The 21,409-nt window shown below is 43.3% G+C and overlaps 2 protein-coding genes across 3 annotated transcripts in view; one reads left to right on the forward strand and one right to left on the reverse strand.

Moving 5' to 3' along the window:
• SLC27A2 (solute carrier family 27 member 2) overlaps positions 1 to 4,358 on the forward strand; it is a 43,813-nt gene extending 39,455 nt beyond the window's left edge. Inside the window, exons 9-10 of the mRNA XM_040492664.1 lie at positions 2,569 to 2,699; positions 3,895 to 4,358. Coding sequence (XP_040348598.1) covers positions 2,569 to 2,699; positions 3,895 to 4,071 — 308 coding nt within the window. The 3' untranslated portion in view covers positions 4,072 to 4,358. The remainder of the gene's footprint in view (positions 1 to 2,568; positions 2,700 to 3,894) is intronic.
• Positions 4,359 to 7,203: 2,845 nt separating this feature from the next.
• The window catches only part of HDC (histidine decarboxylase), a 23,169-nt gene continuing 8,963 nt past the window's right edge, over positions 7,204 to 21,409 (reverse strand). For both annotated transcript variants that reach the window (XM_040492665.1, XM_040492666.1), the window contains exons 5-12: positions 19,121 to 19,255; positions 18,713 to 18,856; positions 18,189 to 18,255; positions 17,198 to 17,360; positions 17,017 to 17,107; positions 12,903 to 13,001; positions 8,848 to 8,949; positions 7,204 to 8,716 (exon numbers count right to left, since the gene is read on the reverse strand). In XM_040492665.1, the coding sequence (XP_040348599.1) occupies positions 7,973 to 8,716; positions 8,848 to 8,949; positions 12,903 to 13,001; positions 17,017 to 17,107; positions 17,198 to 17,360; positions 18,189 to 18,255; positions 18,713 to 18,856; positions 19,121 to 19,255 (1,545 nt within the window). In that variant the 3' untranslated portion in view covers positions 7,204 to 7,972. The remainder of the gene's footprint in view (positions 8,717 to 8,847; positions 8,950 to 12,902; positions 13,002 to 17,016; positions 17,108 to 17,197; positions 17,361 to 18,188; positions 18,256 to 18,712; positions 18,857 to 19,120; positions 19,256 to 21,409) is intronic.

A 21,409-nucleotide genomic window follows, 5' to 3' on the forward strand; every position in this document is an offset into this window, starting at 1 on the left:
TTTCATTTTTTTTAAGTTATTGAAATTCAAATTAATTAACCTGCAGTGCAATATTAGTCTCAGGTGTAGAGTACAGTGATTCAGTCTGGGAGAGCGTTTAAAGCCTAGATCTAATGGATCAGAACCTCTGGGGTTTGGGACTCAGACACTTCATGTCTTCTTTTAGTCCCCAGGTGACTCTAACAACCAGTAAGGTTTGGGAGTCACCGATCTAGAACAAAAAGGAGATTAATGGTTTTCACATGGTTGGAAGGCAGTCAAAGTAGAACAAGGAGCAGGTGTGCTTGCCATACCCACAGCAAGCAGCACGAGAGCCAAGGGATTGAAATGACCAGGGAGCAAATTTTAGCCTGAGATGCCTCCTATAACCAGAGAGATTAATAACACAAAAGTCTATCTCCTGAGGTGGGGAATGGCCCACCAGCTGGGACGTGTGGAGAGGCTGGATGTCCACTCAAGATCCTGTGAGAATTCTTGCTGCATTGAAATATTAGACATAGGGGCACCTTGGTGGCTCAGTCAGTTGAGCATCCAACTCTGGATTTTGGCTCAGCTCATGATCTCAGGGTCCTGGGATGGAGCCCCGAGTCAGGGTCTGCACTGAGCATGGAGCCTGCTTGAGAGTCTCTCTCTCTCCCTCTGCCCCTCCCCTGCTTGCTTGCTCTCTCTCTCTCAAATAAATAAGATGGAAAAAAAATATTAAAGATAAACTGAGAAGTGTCTCTCAGCTTTTAGATTCTGTGATTCTCGATGCCATGCCAGCCGCTGGCTGGCCTGACAGGCACATGGCCAGCCTTGCTGCAGCCCAGAAATGTGGCAGGTCTATCTAGAAGGCAATCTACCAGGGTGAATTTCAGTATCAAAGGGCTCAGCAAGGCCTTCACAGATCTCAGCTTTGGACCAGGAAGGTACACCAAAGTGTAAGCCCAGTTGACTGTTATTAGATGTCATGCCAGAACTTCCCAACTACTCTCTAGAACTTTTTGTTCTCAACAGAACTTTCTGCAGTGATGCAAATGTTCTATGTGTGCACTGTCCACTATGGTAGCCAATAACCACTACATGGCTATTAAGGACTTGAAATTGTGGCTAGTACAACTGAGGAATTGAATTTTTTTTTAGTTTGTGTTATTAGAATTAATTTTGATAGCCAAATGAAACCAGTGGCTACCATACTGGACAGTGCAGCGCTAGAGAAACTCTGGCCAGAATAGTTGTAAACTGGAACCTCCCCCCTGGAGCTAAACTAGCCCCAAACCAACCCCTGGGAACTGGGGCAGAGATCTGAGACTCAATAGGCCTATTCGTCTCAGTTGGGCATTGTCTCTGTTAGAGCAAGAGGCAAGGAGCCAGTCAGTGCTGAAGATTTCTGTTGCATCAGCCTCTGCCTTGATTGGAAAAGAAGCTTATTGGAGACATTTGAGATTCCTAAGATGGTTGCTTTTGAGCAAACTACCAGGGACCCCTAGAGAAAGAGGGTCCTGTGCCCTGTCTCCCTCCTTCAGGTATGAGGCAAACTGTAGAGGCGTGCATTTCCTTTCTCTTAATGTTTCCTCTTGTTTCCTGCCTTCTTTGGAGCCACAGGTAAACACACAATCACCATGGGAGAGGTTTCAAAAGCTGGGGCCCAGGTGGCAAAGGGCACAAGGTGGCCCCTTCCCCTCTCTGATTACAGCTAGGTAGTTCAGCGAAGTGGATCTCAATGGATCTCAACTCCCACCCAGTCTGCTGGATCAGGCAAAAGATGTATTAATACCTAATTATTGCTGTCTTTACAAGAAAACAGTGTAGTCATTGTGCTTAACTCCTCCCCACTTACCTTGCTACCCAGACAGGAAGGAGCTGCTGGATCCTCGTCTCTGTGGAGACACAGCCTTGGGGAATATAGCTCATCAATGGGAGGGCCCACAGCCACTTGCCTTTGCACCTCCCATCACCTTCCTGACCCGCAGCTTCTCTGAAATGCAGAAAGGCAAAATCTCAAAGGTGGTATTTGTGTCTGGATGCACAACAGACCTGACACTACACCCTAAAGAACAACCCGAGCTCAATTGTTCATGACAGTGGAACAAGGACTTCTCACTGGAGTCCAAAAAAAAAAAAAAAAAAAAAAAATTCCCTCAGCCACCAGTAGGGCCTGTTTTCTACTCTGGTGTTTTCATTTAGACTGCTGAGAAGGATGACCGTTGATTGCCTCAGTCTGGTTTCTGACTTTGTCTATTGTTTGCTGTGTGAACTTGAACAAGTCTCGTACTATATCTTTAAGCCTTAGTACTTTCATCTGTAAAATGGAGATCATATTTATACCTTTTCAGAAGGTTGTTGTGAGGGTTGAATGAAATAGTCCATAAAACACACTTAGTATAGGGTCTGGCATATAATGAAGATTTAATCAGCATATAGCTCTTGTTATTGTTGTTATAGTCACTTTAGAATAACTTCCACATATACCTGAAATAAAAATTCCGACTATCCAAAAGAAACCCATGTCAATGTTCTCAGCCCACTTTGAACTAGGAAAACATCATAAATAGTATAACACGTCTAATTTTTTCTCTTTATTTCTAGGTCATGAGGGTCGAATTGGCATGGCCTCTATCAAAATGAAGGAAAACCAGGAATTTGATGGAAAAAAACTCTTTAACCATGTTGTCGATTACCTGCCCAGTTATGCAAGGCCCCGGTTTCTAAGAATACAGGTGAGAGACTTCTTGTTGTTGAATTCAATTATCCTCTCTCTCTTAGAGACCGCTGCGTCTTAGGGAACAACTCCCTTCTACCACGGTGGCCATATTGGCCAGATTGTCACTACCCTTACCAGGAAGCTCTACAAGGAAGCAGAAGTATCAGAAAATAGAGCTAGCAGAAGCCAAATCCTGATCCCCTTTTCCCTAAAATGACAGACCAGGTCATTCAGCAGCAGTATTAGCAAATAATTCACAAAGTCTATGGTTTGATGAAGTATGACAGATACTTAAAATGTTTCCAGTTTTAAAGGATGGAAAAATCCACTGACGCTCTACACCTTCCTACCGTGTGAAACTTAGTTGGGAAGCATTAGCCAGTTGGAGCTGTCAAATGTTTAACTATCACCACTAGGTGTCCCACATCACTAGAGGGATGTGTTTTTTCATAAACATTAATCCATGTTAGCCTAACATTCTCTCACTTTTGGACTCTGAGCAATATGATTCTGTAGCTGAAGACTTGAGAAAAGAAATGTTAGGCTACCAGCTATTGTGGAAGTTGTATGTTATTTCTGTTGATGTTCATAAAGCATGGACGTTTATAATGAGATGGTGGAGAGACGTGAAAATTGAAATATGCTCAGATCATCCATCACCTATCAATTGAAGGAAAAAAGCTTCAGCCTAGTGGACAAACAGGCTGAGAAACTAGAGCGGTCTGTGTGTAGATGATCCCTAACCCCACCCCACCCTAAATCAGGATATTTTAGTAAAACTGGAAGCTCACTAAGCAACAGACTGCCCTGCAGGGGAGGGGTAGAGGGAGAGAATCCCAAGCAGGCTCCATGCCTGCAGTGCAAAGCCAGATGTGGGGCTCAAACTCATGAACCATGAGATGATGATCCGAGCCAAAACCAAGAGTCAGACACTTAACCGACTAAGCCACCTAGGCACCCCTGCTCTGCTCTGCATTTCACCCTCCACAGCCCCTCCCTCCCCACAGGTGATCTTAAAGCTTCAGAGGAATGAAAAGCTACCTGCACAAAGGGCCCCCTAGTGGAGCTTCTGTAAACAGGAGGTAGTGAACTAGCTTCCCCAACCTCTCTCAGGAGCCAGAGCTACCAGACACCCCACCCTCTGCCGTTTGCCCGAACCCTAATCTGTTCACAAAACACTGCAACAGTGTGGATTGTTTGATGTTTTCCAGGACACCATTGAGATCACTGGAACTTTTAAACACCGCAAAGTGACCCTCGTGGAGGAGGGCTTTAATCCTGCAGTCATCAAAGATGCCTTATATTTCTTGGATGACAAAGCAGAAATGTATGTGCCTATGACTGAGGACATTTACAATGCCATAAATGATAAAACTCTGAAACTCTGAATATTCCTAGGAGGATAACTCATATTTCCAGAAAGAAATTAAAAGGACCTAGTGCAACCACTTGATATAATCCAACCTTAATTTGATTGAAGATTGTAACATGCCATTTTTTATGCATTCCAATAATGGGAGACTTCTAAAAATTATACCCGAGCCGTTGCACGTGAAAATATTTAGAGATGATTAGTTTTCAGTTTGCACCTACTGTTTGTATTTGCAGACTAAGCTTGTTAGAGGATGCATTATTTTTTAAATATGTAATAAAATAGATGAATGCTAACATATGAGATGGCATTGTCTCTTTCCTGACTTTACTCTAAATGCAAATCCTGAGCCTAAGAGCCTCATTGGCATCTTTTCATAGGTGTCCTACTCATAATGATAATGGCATCCTAGGTTTAAAAAAAAAAAAAGGCAAGAAATTGAAAGGTGAGGGGGATGCAACACCAATGAACTCCAATGAACACCAATGAACAGTCCAGCTCTACTGTGAAGCCAACTCTCCCCTCCTATCTGGGCCACTGTCTACAATTTGCGTTGTCCAGCAGGTGAGAATGCCAACTATAGTTTTTGAAGGAGCCTAAGTCAACAGCATCAGAATTCTATATATAGAAGGTGTCAGTAGATATTTTTTAACTCCATCAAGGCTTGTAGGCTCAAGTGTCTTCAGGAATCACATGAGTAATGTGGACGAGAGAAACAGGTCACAAATGAATGTGGCAAATGTGAGGGTACTACTTAGCTTCAGTTGGCTGATTATTGTCATGTGGGAATACAGTTTAGGTACTTCCAAGATCTGATTATTTAGAAAACAGAAACCCAGATATTCATGTGAATCTCCCAGTCTTTTAAATTTGTGAAGTTTCAAATTTTATAAGACTTCCACGCACCCAACAAAATGGATGTGTGGACCAGATAAGTCCCAGATCTCCAGTGAGTACCCCCGGTCCCATATACTCCTCAAACCTGAGCTGGTTTCACTCCACACCCAGTCTCCTATCAAACAGCCTGTTTATTTAAGGACCCAGGGCCCTTTGACTTGATGCAGGTGGGTTTGGGAACTTCAAGGAGCTCCTTCAGACAGGCTGTTTCTTCTTACACTCAGCTGGCTCCCTTCCTCAACAGAACTCCTTAACCTCTGCATGTGTTAGCTACAGACAGTTTCAGGAATAGGTCCTCAGTAGCAGCAATCAAGACATGTTTACTAGAGTTTTTCCTAGGAAACAGGAATGTCATGGTCACTAAGTCCATGTCAAGGAAGTATAATCCAAGTTTACCCCAGCCTCCTTAAAAGAAGTGGAGTTTCCTTCCCTAAAGGACATCCTCCGATGACCAGGAGCTGGCAAGGGGCCCCAATTCTCCCTCAATGTAATCCCCATAAGACCCCGGGAAAACATATCTAGGGATCCTTAATGATAGATACAGGAGAGGTTGCCGCTCTCACCCCCACACAGTACTAGAAGTATTTTTTAAACTCTCATTCTTTCAAGTGACTACCAAGAAGATTCATGACCTGAATCCCTGCCCCCACTCTTTATGCCCAATGATGACCATTTCTGAGTGTTTAATATGTATAAGGGACTTGAGCATGGCCTCAGGAAAACTCTGGATACCCTTGTGTCTTTGCGAATTTTGCCAATAATTTAGAACATTGTTGTTTATGAGTTAGCACTTAAGAATGTTTGCAAAATTCTAAGTATCTCTGCCTTCGCTATATTGATCTCCCAGCGAGAATTGAACCCAAGTGATGGGAAAGAGCATGACTTCTGTTTTCGGAAGTATCACGTTGTGCAGTTGTGTCACTTGTGATCATGTTACAGTGGATCTGGTGGTAAGCAGAGGTTATCTCAAAGGGCATGTTCTCAGATGAGACACCAGCACTTACACTGTTAGCCAGAACATTAGTGTGCCTGTAACCAGAGCCTACTGGAGCCTGACCACCTTTAAAGCCACATTTTACATTTTCCAATTAGAAACTCAGAAACTCTCTCTCACAGCCTGATGGCTTCCTCAGCCTCCACTTCCTCCAAACCTCTGTGATTCTGGCCAGGAACCACAGGTCCACTCTGACAGATAGAGACACCAGCACAATATCCTCAATACCTGGGTTCGCATGTATGTGCATAAAAGTAAGCCCATGACAGATCATCAATTTTACATACTAATTTTTCTCTTTTAAAAGGGTCACAAATTGTGGCTGTAGACATACCTGCACAAATCATCAGGTACAAATTGGATATTTTTTAAAAATATAAGCTGATACCCGTGTAAATCATTCAACAGGTCTGATTTTAAATGTATTGTTTGGAAACGTAGTCAGTGCATAGATAGGATGCTATAGGCTCCCAAATAATTTGGGGATAAAACTAAGAAATGTCAGCATCTGAAATGGAAGCTAATGAGAATCACTATAAAAATGAATAAGATTAACCAAGTACAGTGACCTACCTAACAGATGATTTGTTAATGTGTTACTCATTTGCACATCCACTCAATAGGCATTTAGTGGGTGCCTGCTCTGGACCAAGAGATGAGATGAGCACTAGCGTGATAGAGTTTTCCAAGCCTCTATTTAGGAAGTCAGGTCAGACCTTCAAGGAAAGCTGACTAGAATGATCACTGGAAGGAAATGTCAACATGAAACTGCACTCTTGACAAAGACTATCTCCTTGACCAGACTCCTGCCAGGTTCCTCCAAGCCATCTTGTCGACCTTGGCCACAAGGCCAAGATGGGCCTCTGTCTCCCAGCCTCTGTGGGAGGGTAGGAGTCTAACTTCAATGCATACCAGTTAGCAAACCCAGATGGATTTCACATGAACCAATGCTGTCTTCTTGCCTTTTGTCATTTTTCAGTTTCCTGACTCTACCAACTCCCTACTTGCCTCCTTCTCTACCCCTCATTCTCCCTTTAAAATGCCCAGTCACCTCTGTATAAATCAAAGTTGAGTCCAGTTTATCTTGGACTCTTTTCCCTATTGCAATAGCATATTACTGATTAAAATCTGTCCTTACCACTTTAACTAGTATCCAGCTTTGTTTGTTTACCATTTATGCTGTTAAAATAACCAATTTCAGAGCTATCTCATATGGAAAGAAAATGGTTCTTGGCATATAAATTAACCATAGTCAGGTTGCCTGTGAGCACAACTTTTATTTGACTACAGCGTCCAGAAGAAGAGAAAATGTACAAATTCCAAACCTACAGAGGGAACATTTAAGTGTACTGAAGGACCGGGGGCCTGCTAGACTGGAAGCTTCTGATCAAGTACAAGCCTGAACAGCACGGTATGGTGGAAATGGCATGGGCATTATTGAAGACAAGGAGACCTGGCTTTCCCCACTTACAAGCTTTTGTGACCCAGAGCCTTAGTTTCCTCATTTGTCAACTGGAAGTCACAGTGCCTGACTCAAACTACCTGCCTTCCTCATACCAAGGGCTCCTCCAAAGTCATTTTTTCACAGTTAAATCCAAATCTTTAGCATCCTGCAAAGTAGAATCCATAAGTACATGCATTTAGGCTCCAGGATAATCTCTTATTAATTAATCAATGTTTCAATGGTCAATTAAGTCACACAGGATATTTTTTTTAAAGACAAGTACAATTTATTTCTATGTTATATTTCATATCACAAGCTGAACCACAGAAGCTGCCTGTCAGTACACTACCTTGGGTCCTTTCTCTCTGACCAGACTGCTAGAACATTCTGTACCATGCTGGCTTAAACTCCCCATTTGTATCCTGTTGTAGGTCATGAAACTCTGTGAGAATCTGATAAAATTATAGGCTCTCTTAAGAAGAATGCACATACACATAATAAGCACACAAATTCAGCACACAATTTTAAGGAGTTCAGAGACTCCCTGAAACACATTCTTGGGTTCTGGCCGAAAACCCTTATCTAAACCATTGCCTGCAGAGGGCAACAGGGCAACTGGAGCCCACACTGAGAGCTGCATTCGGGAAAGCTGGGGACACTGTAAAACTTGATTAGTTTTTTGAAGGCACTTTTCTTTAGCATCATCATTTCTTCTGGAAACCTAGAGAAGATTCTGGCCCTAGAAGAGCCCTTCACAGAGCCATCTGTGGGCAGTGGCTTCTGAGCACTCACAGGCATGCTGTTGCAACTGAAGGAACGCACTGCCTTCTTCTTATTTTGCACGGACAAATAATTGAACAGGAAGGAGGACAGCTTGTGCTTGGTGACATCCGGGGCCTCTTCTGAAAAGCAGTCATCGTCAAGTGGGTCCAGCAGGGTTTCAAGATGGCAGCTGTCTTCCTTTCTCACAGGACTGGCTTCCACATGTTGAGGCTGCTTGATGATCTTCCTGGCCTGGGCTGGGTCATATCCAGCCCCACTGACAGACTGAAGGGACATCCCATTGGCCAAGGCTCTGGGTCCCATGGTTTGGGAGATGAGGTTCCCAACCTGAGGGCTAGGTTGGGAAGTACAGTGCTGACTCATGATAAGAGTGGCAGCATCTCGAATGAGATTCCAGTCTCTCAGGATGTCATCTCTGGTGGTGAACTGGGATGTCACAGTGAAACGAATAATCAGTTTGTCCTGGATAGTGGCCGGAATGAGGAAGAGACGACCATCTCTAGCTAATTCCTTTAATACACTTTCTGTGAGACAATTAGGACCCTGTTTGAAAAATAAAGAAAGTGAAGTCTATATTACATCCCCAATAAGCATCCCCAGAAGCCCAGCATTTATATTTCCAAGAGGCTAACCAGCCAATACTATTAATCATAAGCCACAGAAGATGGCATTACCTTTAGACGAAAAACCACCAGGCCAAGGTGCCTCTTGGCAGGAATTTCAAAGAAAGGGTCATTTCTGACCAGAGATTCAAAATATTTTGCCATTTCAGTTCCCTAGAAGTGTAAGTAGAGAACAGAGTTTAATAATCAGACAAGGGACAGTTCCGCATAAACTTTCATTCTGCTAAACGGGTTTACACCAGTGACACCTTTGAACTGCAGAGTTGTGAAAGTCTTCTGCCTGAGTTTCTTCTCCATTTGATTTTGTTTATAGTCCAAGCTAGAAAACCTCCATTGGCTCCCTATTACTTGTAACATCAGATTCATCTCAAGAAATCACTTCTGAGGGCTCTTTTTCAACTCGCCCCCAGAACAAGAAGGCATCAATGCAATCTGGCCTCATATCTTGGTTTCACAGCTTTTTGACTGGTTGAGGTGGCAAGCGAGGGCAAAAACCCAACCTATTCTCTGCATTCCCAGCCACGTACCTCGTGTACCAGCTGCATCTGCCCAAAGGAAGACATCCTTGTTTTTACGGTATGTAGAGGCACCATGGGACTGTCAACAGCTGTGCCCTCACCCTAAGCCTACATCTTTCCCTCACCTCTCAAACCTTTTCAAATCTTATACCTCAAATGCTATTTCATTTCCCCCACTTTTTTTTTTATATTACACAGGGTACATATTTTTACATATCCTCCCCACATACATCACAGAAAACTGAACCAGTTTATCAAGTATAGAATTTCTATTTGAGATGATGGAAGAAGTTCTAGAAATAGTAATGATGGTTGCACACATTGTGTGTGTACTTAATGTTACTGAATTGTACACTTAAAAATGGTTAAAGTGAAATTTTTATGTTATGTGTATTTTACCACAATAAAAAAATGGAAAGCTTTGTACCATATTAACCTTTCATTGAAGTTTATGTCATTTTTTTTTTGTTTCCTTTTTTTTTTTTTAACCTAGGATTATTAACCAAACAAGGGCAGGTCTTAACTTTTCTTTCATTTTAAAAAATTTCTTCAAGCATCCGGAAGGATCTCAATAAAATATTTGCTAAGTAATTGCTATCACCTGGTTCTCATTGAATCACCTGGTTTTCGGACTTGATACTTGATTTCAAGAGAACTCAAAAAATTCAGCTAAGCACATCTTTGACCATGTTGAAGCAAGTTGCTGCAAACCTCATCCAGACCCCTTTCTTTCTGGGAGAGACCACTGTGTAGTCTATTTAAAATGGTCTCCAATCACTGCCCAAGAACTTTTCATTTTCAAGCCCTAAAGCTCTGAGAGAAGGCACCCTTCTAAATGTTTTCTATTTTATACTTTTGCAATTCATGTTCTAATTTCGCCAGGATTCTCCCCATATCTCCTTCCCCTCCAGGCCAACTTCCACCCACCTGCCCTACCAATTAAATGTTTCTTACCAAGTAAATGTTTCTTAACTCTACATGAGTACCATTAAGACATCTCAGGTACAGACCTAGAGTCAGGCTAGGTAAGGACCATGAAGCTGACACTTCTGAGCAAAGAGACCTAGAAGTCATCTTTGTCCAACTTCTTCATTTTCCTAGGAGGGGCTGACAGAAAATGACTTCCCCAAGGTACAAGTGGCAGAATGCAGGTCTCCTGGTCACCAAGCACATGCTCCTCCCACCATGCTCTGCTGCTTCCTACAACATAAGCTGTTCGCAACAAGATAGAAACAGGGGCCAAGGGAAAAGGGAAACCACACAGCATCCCTGCACCAGAAACCACCTTTATGGACGAATAAAAAACCTGCTGCTCCCAGTGTCCTGAACCACTCTAGGTCAAGGGTGGGCAAACTATAGTCCCAGGCCAAATACAGCATCCCCCAACCTGTTTTTGTAAATAAAGCTTTGCTGAAACATAGCCATGCCCCTTTGTTTATGTATTGTCTATGGTGGCTTTTGGGCTAAAATGGCAGAGTTGAGTAGTTGCAACAGAAACAGTATGGCCTACAAGGCCAAAAATATTTAGTGTCTTTTACAGAAAAAGTTTACTAATACCAATTCTAGGTGACAGTAAATGATTGGTGATGATGATGATGACAATGATATGTTGTCATTAGAAGAAGGGGGAAATGGAGGAGGAAGGGAGAGAAGGAAGAGGAAGTAGGAGAAGGAGGAGGAAGGGAAGAAAAAAATATTCATCAACTGTTAGCTGAGCATTAGGCCCTGTACTATAAATAAGGTCTGTATATGTATTATCTCATTTAATCATCACCATAAACCACTGAGAGAGGTATTACCATTTCCCATTTTATAAATTAGAAAGCCAAACACAGAACGTTTAAGTAAATTGTCTAAGATCACCAAACAGTAGGTAGAACTAAAACACCAAACCCAGATTCCATTTTCTAAAGCATTACTGTATTACAGAGGGATACACAACTTGGTTTTCTATAACCTTCAAGAGCTCACATAGTAGAAGATAGCCCAAAATTGTGAAGAGAGAAGACCTTCCACTCTTGAGCAGGGCAGTATGGGGCCGGTCTGGGTGACCACCCCAAGCATTGTTGTAAGAATCTAATAAAACACTATAAGGTATTTTTAAAATTTAAGATGCTATGCAAGTCATAATTGTGAGCACAGTCAAGTTGAAGAAATAAAATTAACTCACATCAAACAACTCTGTTTTAGTTCCACCTCTTACTGTTGTGGGACATTGGTAATCTTTGAGCCCAGTTTTGTAAGTGCGCTTGAATAGGTGATCTTAGGAATGACAAGGAAGCAGTGACTGGGACAGATGGAATAGTCAGGAAAGCTCCTGGGAGAAATGGAACCTAAACCATTACTAACATATAGAGAAGAGAGAGCAATCCAGGAGGGCAAAGTGAAGGTGAAGGTGCAGAGGCAGGCTGAGGATACAGCTGAAATGGGTCATTGAGAAGCCTGAGCTAAAATAAAGGCTGATAACCAGGTCCTTGAAAGCCAGGCCTAGGAGTGTGGGGGAGCTGATGGGAATTCAGAGCTTTAACATGTAAGGGGAGCATCAGGGGAGTTGACCAGCACCTACACATTGAATACCCAGTCCTAAGAGTTTTCCTGATGCCTTGTAACCTCCACCATCTTCATTCCTCAGCCACTACCTCCAATCATGGGTCTGAGGATTTAGAGTACAAAGTGCCTAACATCCCTCAATATCCTAGGTGACAGTCACTCATTGATAAATGTCCAGTTGACAAATACCTTGACATTTATTACAAATGTAAAATTACCAACAGTAAACAAGTCTTTGTTACTGCTTCAACCATCTTATTTGGTTTTGTGTTTACTTAATGAAGATGGAATTCCTAAAGGAAAGGTAGAAGGACAGAGTAATAAAGACAATGTCTTTGGATTTATCTAATGCCGTGGCTTTTACCAACGGCTTTGTCTTACTCATAGGCACTCAGAGAAATGAGAGAAAAACACTGCTGGCCAAAGTTCTCAGTGAAGTCCCACCCCTTTCATGAAGAATATGACAGAGAGACAATGCCTGTCTCACCTCTGGGTCTTGTTTCTAGCACAATGATTTTTTTGTTGCTGTTTTCGAATTGAGTCAAAATAAATTGTACCAAATAGACTTTCAGTAAATACCTACTGACACGATGCAGAGATGTTTGTTCCAGACTTGGTAGGTCTACCTCTCACAGCCAGAAGAGCCATGTCTCAGGTGTAACCATAATAGGGACTCAAATTTTCAGACTGCTGTGATAATCGGAAAATTCTTAAAAGGATATACTCCTACCGTAGACACACTAGCTGCCCTGTGATTTATTTTCTCTTTCTCTCTCTACAAACCAGGCACTGGGAGCATCACTCCCAGGTGCTTGATGATAGCAGAAGGAATAATGAGACACTTATTCAAGGGGACAGACAGCAGATAGCCCTTGGTGTCATGTTCTGCTCAGTGTCCCTCTAACAAAGAAATGGCTACCCTAAATAATCAAGTCTCAGGAGTCCAAGAACAGGCTCAGACACCTGAGCCAACACCACAGGTCCTCTGGGCAGAAACCAGCCTTCCTCCCCATGAGGACACATAGCAAGACTACATACATGTCTGACGTGTGCTTGAAGATTCTTCACCCCAAAGGACCGAATCACGAACCAGAGTTTAATAGAACGAAACCGCCGGCTCAGGGGGATCTGCCAGTGCTAGAACAAAGGAACACAGTGCTCATGGTTAGAGGCAAGGGCACTGCTCCCTCATGCACTCCTCAGATTTATCATCCCCTGCCTGCCCAGACCTCCAGGGACAGAAAGTGTCACCATGACTCCCAAAGCTGTTGCTAAGGAGAAGCTAAGGCAAATTATCCCAAGGCTGCCCTGTCATGTGACCAAGTCATGGTGAAGGTGGCCAGTAGTTACCCTTGTCCAAGAGCAGGACAAGTGGAAACCAAGTCCATGGCCCTGAACAAAGGAGAAGGCATTTTCCTTCAAACGCTGCTTTAAACATTTCATCTCAGGCTGAAATTCAAGATAGGGGCAATACATGTTTTCTCTAAAAGAATCTAAGTTTCTTGAAGTGCAGAGAATAAAGTTCTATTTCTATTCCCCCCTGTAAAATGTAAAGTATAGTGGTCAAGAGCTGGGATGCAAGAGCCCCACAGACCTGGGTTTCTCCTCCAGCTCTGCCAGTTACTATCTGTGACCTTGGGCATTGCTGCCTCACTGGCTCCTGGTGAGACAGAGAATGGACAGCACTTCCGAAGGCAGGAAAAGAACCAATGCAAAGAGCCTCGCAGGAAGTTGTCAGCAAGTGTTGGCTTTTTAGATGATAAAAACGTGAGCTACAAATCACAGCAGGATTTCTGCCTAGGACCAAGATACTCAGTATTTAACCTCTCTGTCTTGTTCTGACTTCATCCTGTGACACCCCTGTGCCCACAAGAGGCATCACTCCAGCTTTCAGATTTGAAATGAACATCCACATTTCAGCCTCTGTTTAACCAAAATTGACCCTTTGTTCCTGGTGACCAATTCAACAGAGCTCAAAGTTCAAGGTTCGGGGAACACCATAGATCTAAACATTACCAAGCCAATTTCAAACTGATTTCGCAGATCTGAAAACAGACGAGTGGGTTTGGAAAACATTGGAAGTTAACCTGATGAGTAAGGTGGTTTCTAATGACCTCTTCCTCCGATGGTCAGAAAGTAAATGTCAGAATACTTCACCATAATTTCTGTTGACTAAAAATAAATATTTGTCTCACTGAGTATTTATCTACTCATCCACAGGATTGCCAAATCCTCAAAACTGTAGTCACCTTCACCGTTCACCCTTATTTCCTGACCCGGCACGCTCCCTTTGGGGACATTCCCCCTTTGTTGATGGACAAGGTTCTCCTACATCAAATACTAAGCCTTTTGTTTTTTAAGCAAAACATTCTAGTGGTGAGGACTGGCTTGGGGACTCATTCACCAGAAAAGGGCATCATAACCTGGACACAGGACAAAATTTCTGTGACAGAGAAAGCAGTCAACTCTATACCCCTTGTTAGATAAACACTCTAGGAGAATGATGAATGGATAATAGGAGCCTTCTCTAAAAATATTGTTTCTCAAATTGTTATGGCCAATTGACTGCTTTATCTCACCAGCAAATTAAAATGAGAGGCAGAGGGGTGCCTGGATGTCTCCATTGGTTGAGCATCCAACTTCGGCTCAGGTCATGATCTCCCAGTTCTTGGGGTCGAGACCCGCATCGGGCTCTGTGCTGACAGCTCAGAGCCTGGAGCCTGCTTTGGATTCTGTGTGTCTCCCTCTCTACCCCTCCCCCATTCACGTTCTGTCTCTCAAAAATAAATAAATGTTAAAATAATAATAATAATTTTTAATGAGAGGCAGAGATTATTTTAATTTTTATTTCTTCATACTCTTTCGTATACCCGGTTTTTCCTCTGGCCATTATTCCAAACCCAATCCATGCTGACCCAGCAGGGTGGTTCTAGCTGATATTTTCTGTTAGAGCAGGAAATTTGGACTTACAAAGAATGACATGGATCTTCTTGAACTCGAGACATCCCCAAGCCTCCTCTGTGTCCTTGCAAGGTTTTGCAGGTCTCCCTTGCCAAAGGAAGATAATGCCCCATCCACTAGTGGGAGCTGGATGTCAGAAAATCTAGCCCTAATTTTAGGTGGTGCCAGGGCCTAAGGATGAAGTCCCTAAGTCTTCTCTCCCAGGAAGGTGCTCTGTTTCTGGCTTATCTCAAACATGGCTGGCCTTCAATTTAAAGCTACAGCAACCTGAGTGAAAAGGAGTTTGGGTCAGAACAGCGGTGAAGACTCCCAGGATCACAACAAACAGAAGCTTCAATTTTCTAGGACTTTCTTTGAGACTTGAAAATTAAATCCATACAGTTAGAGGTGGGGGAAGGAAAAGGATACAGCAATACCTTCTGGATGTAGAAATATAAATAATAAGGCTAAGAAATATAAATAACCAGTGCTAAGAAAAGTTTAATTCAATATTTTTATAAGTTATCTGAAAGAGAGAGAGCACCATTAAATCTCCAAACTGATGGGAATGAACCACAGGAACATCTTGAGATACCGGTGTGAACAAACAGACAAAACAAAACAAAAAAAGTAACACGAGATCCAAAGTGGGCCGAGGTAAGATAATACTCTACAATTATTATCCAAATTCACTTATAGGAGGATGGGCACCATTTCACACTCAAGAAAGAAACAACTTAGAATTACCCTTAAAGATACCTGCCCCTTAGGATGCTGGGGGAAAAAAAATTTTTTTAATTAAAATTTTCTGAAAACCTACCAGACAGGGCAATGGAGATGAAAGAACCATTATTTGTCTATTTTTATCAACTTCTACAGGGTCTGTAAGCTTACTACCTGCAATGGCAATCAACAGTCTCAAAAATCTAAAGGAAGTGTAAACTGGCCTGAGGGAGAATAACCAATAAAAATCAGGAGATGACAGAGCTATTAATTTAGGACTAAATGGGCAACACATCTCAGCTGCCCAAGGAGACAAGACAGAACCATCTCTTTACAAACTAAATCTCACAGACATCAGGCATTGCTCTCTCCACCTCACTGCATTAATTCAAGCCTAAGAAGCCAATATTATCATCATCCTCATTTTACAGATAAGGAAACCCTGAGAGAGAAGTTAAGTCATTTGACTAAGGCCACACAAGTTAACAAATGGAGGAAAAAGGAGGAATAAGGAGGAACACAGGCCATCACCCTTTAGCACCTAAATGCTTAACCATTTTGCTATAGCAAATCTCTACAGCTTAAGAGTTTTTAGGAATATTAGCCCTACCATTTATTGAGCATTTGGCACATTCCCAGTACTGTGTTAAGTGATCTACATGTACATTCCCATTTCAGCCTCATGATAACGTATCAAATCCGTGCCAGTGTGCCCATTTTACAGATGAGGAAGCCACAGCTCAGAGAGGGCCGTTAAGTTTCTCAAAGGCCCACTGCTGGCATGGCATTTCAAACCAAGCTCATCTCTCTCTGCTCTGCTGCCTCCCGTTGGCCAAGGATATATAACTGGTTTACATCTCTGTCTTCCCTACAATTAAAGGAAAGGCTTATCTTCAAACTGAGGAGTAAATCTGAAAAGATTGTTTCCACAAGAGTCAGTACAGGCTGAAACTGTGGGCAGGTTCAAGAGACCGAGCAAGGTACAGCTAGTTGGGATGGCCAGGACTGCTCAGAGGTGTCCAGAGCTCAAGAAGTTTGGTCCCTGTGCCCCATCACCTCCCATGGAGCCTCCCACCTTATCTCTGAGGGGACAAGAGATAAAAGCGATTTAAGCAAGGATCCTCTTTCCCTACCCAAGGAAACTCTCCACCCTTCCCCGATGCTGGGCAGTAAGCAGAAAAGATTATCCAAGATGGAGACAGAAGGGAACTGATCCACTCATGATAGAAAAGACATTTCTGGGAATTAAGGAATGCCACACATACTCAGGAAATGTGCATACTGCCTCAGAGGTTGGTCTCATTTTCTAGGCTTTTAAACAATTTTCTGGGTTTCATTGCATATACTTAGAAACCAAAGGCATACAGCAGTATATTATGGGATGGGCTCACAGTGTGCTAATTTCAAACAGGAGCCAACATAAAAAAGACCCTCTGGGGCCAGGTGCAGCCAGTTTCCATCTCAGAGGCCACCATTCCTGGCCACTCACCATGAAGTCAGTGGCCATGCCCGAGTTGGCATGCCTGAGGTAGATGGGGTTCACGCTGAAGGTCTGCTGCAGCTTGTACTTGTCCTTGACCCTGTGGGTTTCCAAATGGGATTAGTGGCTGAGGCCTCTGCAGAGGAAGCAAGGCTTGCCCATGGGCTAGAAGCTTGGCTGTCACACTCACCAGAACCCAGTACAGTCAAAGTGCACCATCATCCACTTGGAAGGATTAAAGGTGAAGGAATCGGCATACTCGATGCCCTTCAGAAACCCCCGGAACTCGGGGCACAGGAAGGCAGTGCCTGCGTAGGCAGCATCGATGTGGAGCCACAGCCCCTCACTGGCACCTGGGGAAGCAAATGTCACCCGGCTGGGAGGCAGGACTGGGGGTGGGAGTAGGGGTTGCCACCTGCCAGCTCAAAGGCATCTCTCTCCCTGTGCAGGGGCTGGTGGGCTTCAAGAGAAGAGAAGAAGGGATGGTCCGCTATGGCTGGAGATGTGGAGATGGGAGCAGGGGGGCACATCAATGGGAGTGGAGCCTCCTAAAGGGAAAGTCCACAGAACCATACCTGGCCTTTTTCTCTAACTGGCCAGAGGGTTGACATCTTCTTGGCATCAACCTAGAAGTTCCTGGCACAGAAACTAACTTCCCACCAGCCCAGATGTTAACGCATCTAACACCAACTTTAGAGAGGGGACGTCTCTCTTTCCTAGTGGATTTCTTGCTTGGGGACTTTAAACAATCTGCTTTAGGTCTCTTCTCTGCCTTTATCTTCTCCTATGGCTTCCCCTAGCCTACCATTTTCCTTTCCTTAGCCTATAAGAGAAAATATTTCACTGTGCCTCATTTACCCTGGGTTTTGCATATAGCTTACTTTGAGTAGATTTCAGCATACAACTGAGAGGGCAAGAAAACCTGGAGACCTCCCAGTGTTGTCTCCTGACAGGATGCAGGGCAGGGGTCGAGGAGCAGCTCTCTAACCCCTCGCCCACCACTGGGAAAAGCTGTGACCTGACTGCCTAGGAGAAGGCATTTGTGAGCTGTGGTGGCTCTTCTTACTCTCTCTGCAATGACCAAGGAGGATCATTCCACAGAGCTAGTTTTGGGTTCTTGCTCTAGGGAACATTCTGAAGTTCATTACTTGTTTTCCTAGCCAGACAGGGCAGACACTTACAGATGGGGCCCAGCTCTGACAGGCAGTCAAATGCACAGACCCCTGTGGTCCCCAGCGTTGCACACACCTGAAGGAAAATAAAGGAAGTTAACGTGGGAGGGTGGGCTCGTGTGACACATTTGGCCTGAAACAAAGATTCTAACCACAGGTATTCTCTACCCCACCCATCCCACCTCAACAGTATGTATTTCACATTACACTTTACCAAGACCCACAGTGAGAAATATATTTTATAAAGCAACCTAGTACATATATATGTGTGTATTTGAAATAAAAGTCTCACCAAACAATACATACTCTGGCTACAGATAGTCTCTATTCTACTTATTTTTTCTTATGTGGGTTATGATCCACAGAATTTATTTCCTAACACACCAACAAACAATAACTCATAATTTGTAAAACATTGTATTTGACAACATCTCTGCTTTTCTTTGCAGCAGGTTACTTGCCTGAATTCTGCCCATACTCCTTCCTCACCTCCAGGTTCTAAAATTCTAAGCTTAGAACACATTCTGACTTACAAAGACAGGCACCAAGCCCCTCTCCTTGTCCTCTTTGATGGCTTTCTGAAGAGCTTCCCCTCGGAGTGAGAAGTTGTCATCCACAGGCAGAAATTTCATCTTCACAAGAGAAATCAAACCAGCTTTTTCTACTGATGAGTGAGCCTAGGACCATGGACACCTGTTAGCAGTGTCATCCTGGGATGAGCAGCCCCCTGTCCTCCCGCCAAAAAACATACTGCTGAAGCCAGACTAAAGAAATCAAAACTAACATTTGTGTGTCTTCCCCTTCGGTTCCTGGAGACTACCTCCAAGGCCTGCACTGCCCTGAGCTCCAGCATACTCATGTCTAGAAAAAAATTACTCAAGAGCTAAGACTCCAGAAGCCAAGCCCTAACCCCAAGGTTTGGCCTGTATTGGGCAACTCACCTGGTCAGAGGCATAGGCAATGAGCCGGGCGTTTAGGGAGGACTCGTCTGCCCCAGGTTCAGAAGCTTTCATTTCTAGGATTTTGTTCTTCCTTGCTGCCAGCAGGGCAATCAAGGTGGACTCACTGACTGTGCTCTGTAATGGAAAAAGGATTACCAGTGTCGGCCTCTCCTTGAGTTCTCTGGGCATATTCCCCAGGCTTCTAGGTGTGGTGTGGTGGTGGTGGTGGTGGTGTGTGTGTGTGTGTGTGTGTGATAGCCATTCCTAAGAAGGGGCTCCTGCCAAAGGGGCTGTCCTTCCTCCTGACTCTCAGGCCTATTCCACATTCTCCCTTCACAACACCTTGTGCACTCCTGGGACACCTCCCTCTCCTCTCATTTTCTAGGGAGGTAATGAAAGCACATTTTCACCTAATACCAACCTCTTTATTCAGAGGCCACAGAGACCAACAGGAGAATGTTCAGCCTCAGCTAGGTACAAATTTGCTTACAGATATGTTTGCTCCCCACTTAAAACTTGCTGAACATAAAGAACTTTCAGTTTCTTAGGAATGGCAACAGTTTGTTTCTAAAGGCATAATCCAGAGAGAGAGGTCCTGGCCTATGTGAGAGGCTAGTCACTTCGGCCTTGATTCTGTTGCCAATGGCTCTCGTGACCTTGGGTTAACATTGCCTCTCTGGAAGATTCTTTTCCATTTATAAAATGGAAAGCATCCCTCTGGCTGCCTCCCAGAGTGGGAGGATTGATCATCCAAATGAGGGTTGAATAGGATTTCATTCTGGCCACACGATTATGGGAATCCTGTGTGCCCCCTCAGCAACCGTACAGAAATCTTGGTTTCTCATCATTCATTCACTCAGTCTTTGGTGCCTTTGCTTCTTGAAATCTTGAGGTGACCGACATCTGATAGCTCCTTGTTAAAAAGCCTGGCAGACAGTGTCATGGGGAGTGGTAGAGATCAGATCCCATTAGATATTCAGTAACTGGAAATTACTCTGCAACAAGGAAGTCAGCAGAATAGTAATACTAATAATAATGCCACCTTCCGTCTACATTGCTATTTGTAGTTTACAAAACTTTCTGTGGTCCCTTCAGCTCCTCATAAAACCTCTCTGAAGTTATTGTGACTCCTGTCTACAGATGAGGATAGCAATGCTCAGAGATGTTACAGGACGGAATCAAGTTCACATGGCTGATGAATACAGGAGAAAGCAGAGTTTGTATTTAGACAGGCGGGGGGTCGAATCCTCACTCTTCTACTTATCAGCTGAGCAAGTGGGACAAGTTTTTAATCTCTCTGAGTTTCAGGGCTCTTATCTCAAAAATTAGCGATGATAGTATTTACCTATGGAGTTCTTGAGATAATTAAATGAAAAGCAAGATCATGTACAGCAGACATTTAGCATGTCTCCCAGATAGAATACCTGAAGCTGTAACTATTTTTGCAAACAATACAGAAGGTCCACAACATGCAGTAATTTGTCTTCCTTGTGAGGATTTTAATCTTGCTGCAAGACTGTAGAGAGAGAGGGAGTCACTTAGCTAGCAAATGAGCCCAGCAACCTTTCTGGTTCTCAGCTCAGGGCACCATGGCTGGTTTTATTTTAAGGAAGAGCTCATTGAATGTCCATATCCACTCTGTGAGGAAAACATTATTGTTATTATTATTAATTATTATCATCTCTGTCTTATAGAATATAAAAGCAGAAAAATTACATACTACAGTGGAATTTAAGAATCTGAGAATTCTCGGAGCATCTGGGTGGCTCAGTCGTTTAAGTGTCTGACTCTTGATTTTAGCTCAGGTCATGACCTCATGGTTCGTGAGTTCAAGCCCTGCATCGGGCTCTGCGTTGATATTGTGGTACCTGCCTGGGATTCTCTCTCTCCCTCTCTCTCTGACCCTCCCCTGCTCATGTTCTCTGTCAATCTCTCTCTCTCTCTCTCAAAATAAATAAACATTAAAAAATAGCTTTAAAGAAAAAAGAATCTGAGGGTTCTCAAAGGTCTCAGAACCAAGCCCTCCTGAATATCCAAGGTTTATAGACGCGAAAGAACCTAGCAATGTGCACGGTCTGTGGGAGGCACTCAGCAAGCTCCATTATGCTGATTGCTCTTGACAAAAAAAGAAATATTTGAGGAACTATCATCTGACAGATATCCAAATGATAGGGTTATATGATAAGATAAATCGATTTATGTCATTAATTTTTCTTACTACCAAGGGAGGGAGGGAAAGAAGTTTCTACTTGCCTTCTTTTTTTTTTTTTTTTTTTTTTTTTTTTTTTT

Source organism: Herpailurus yagouaroundi, unplaced genomic scaffold (assembly GCF_014898765.1).
Source record: "Herpailurus yagouaroundi ecotype Mexico unplaced genomic scaffold, PumYag 184, whole genome shotgun sequence".
NCBI lineage: Eukaryota > Metazoa > Chordata > Mammalia > Carnivora > Felidae > Herpailurus > Herpailurus yagouaroundi.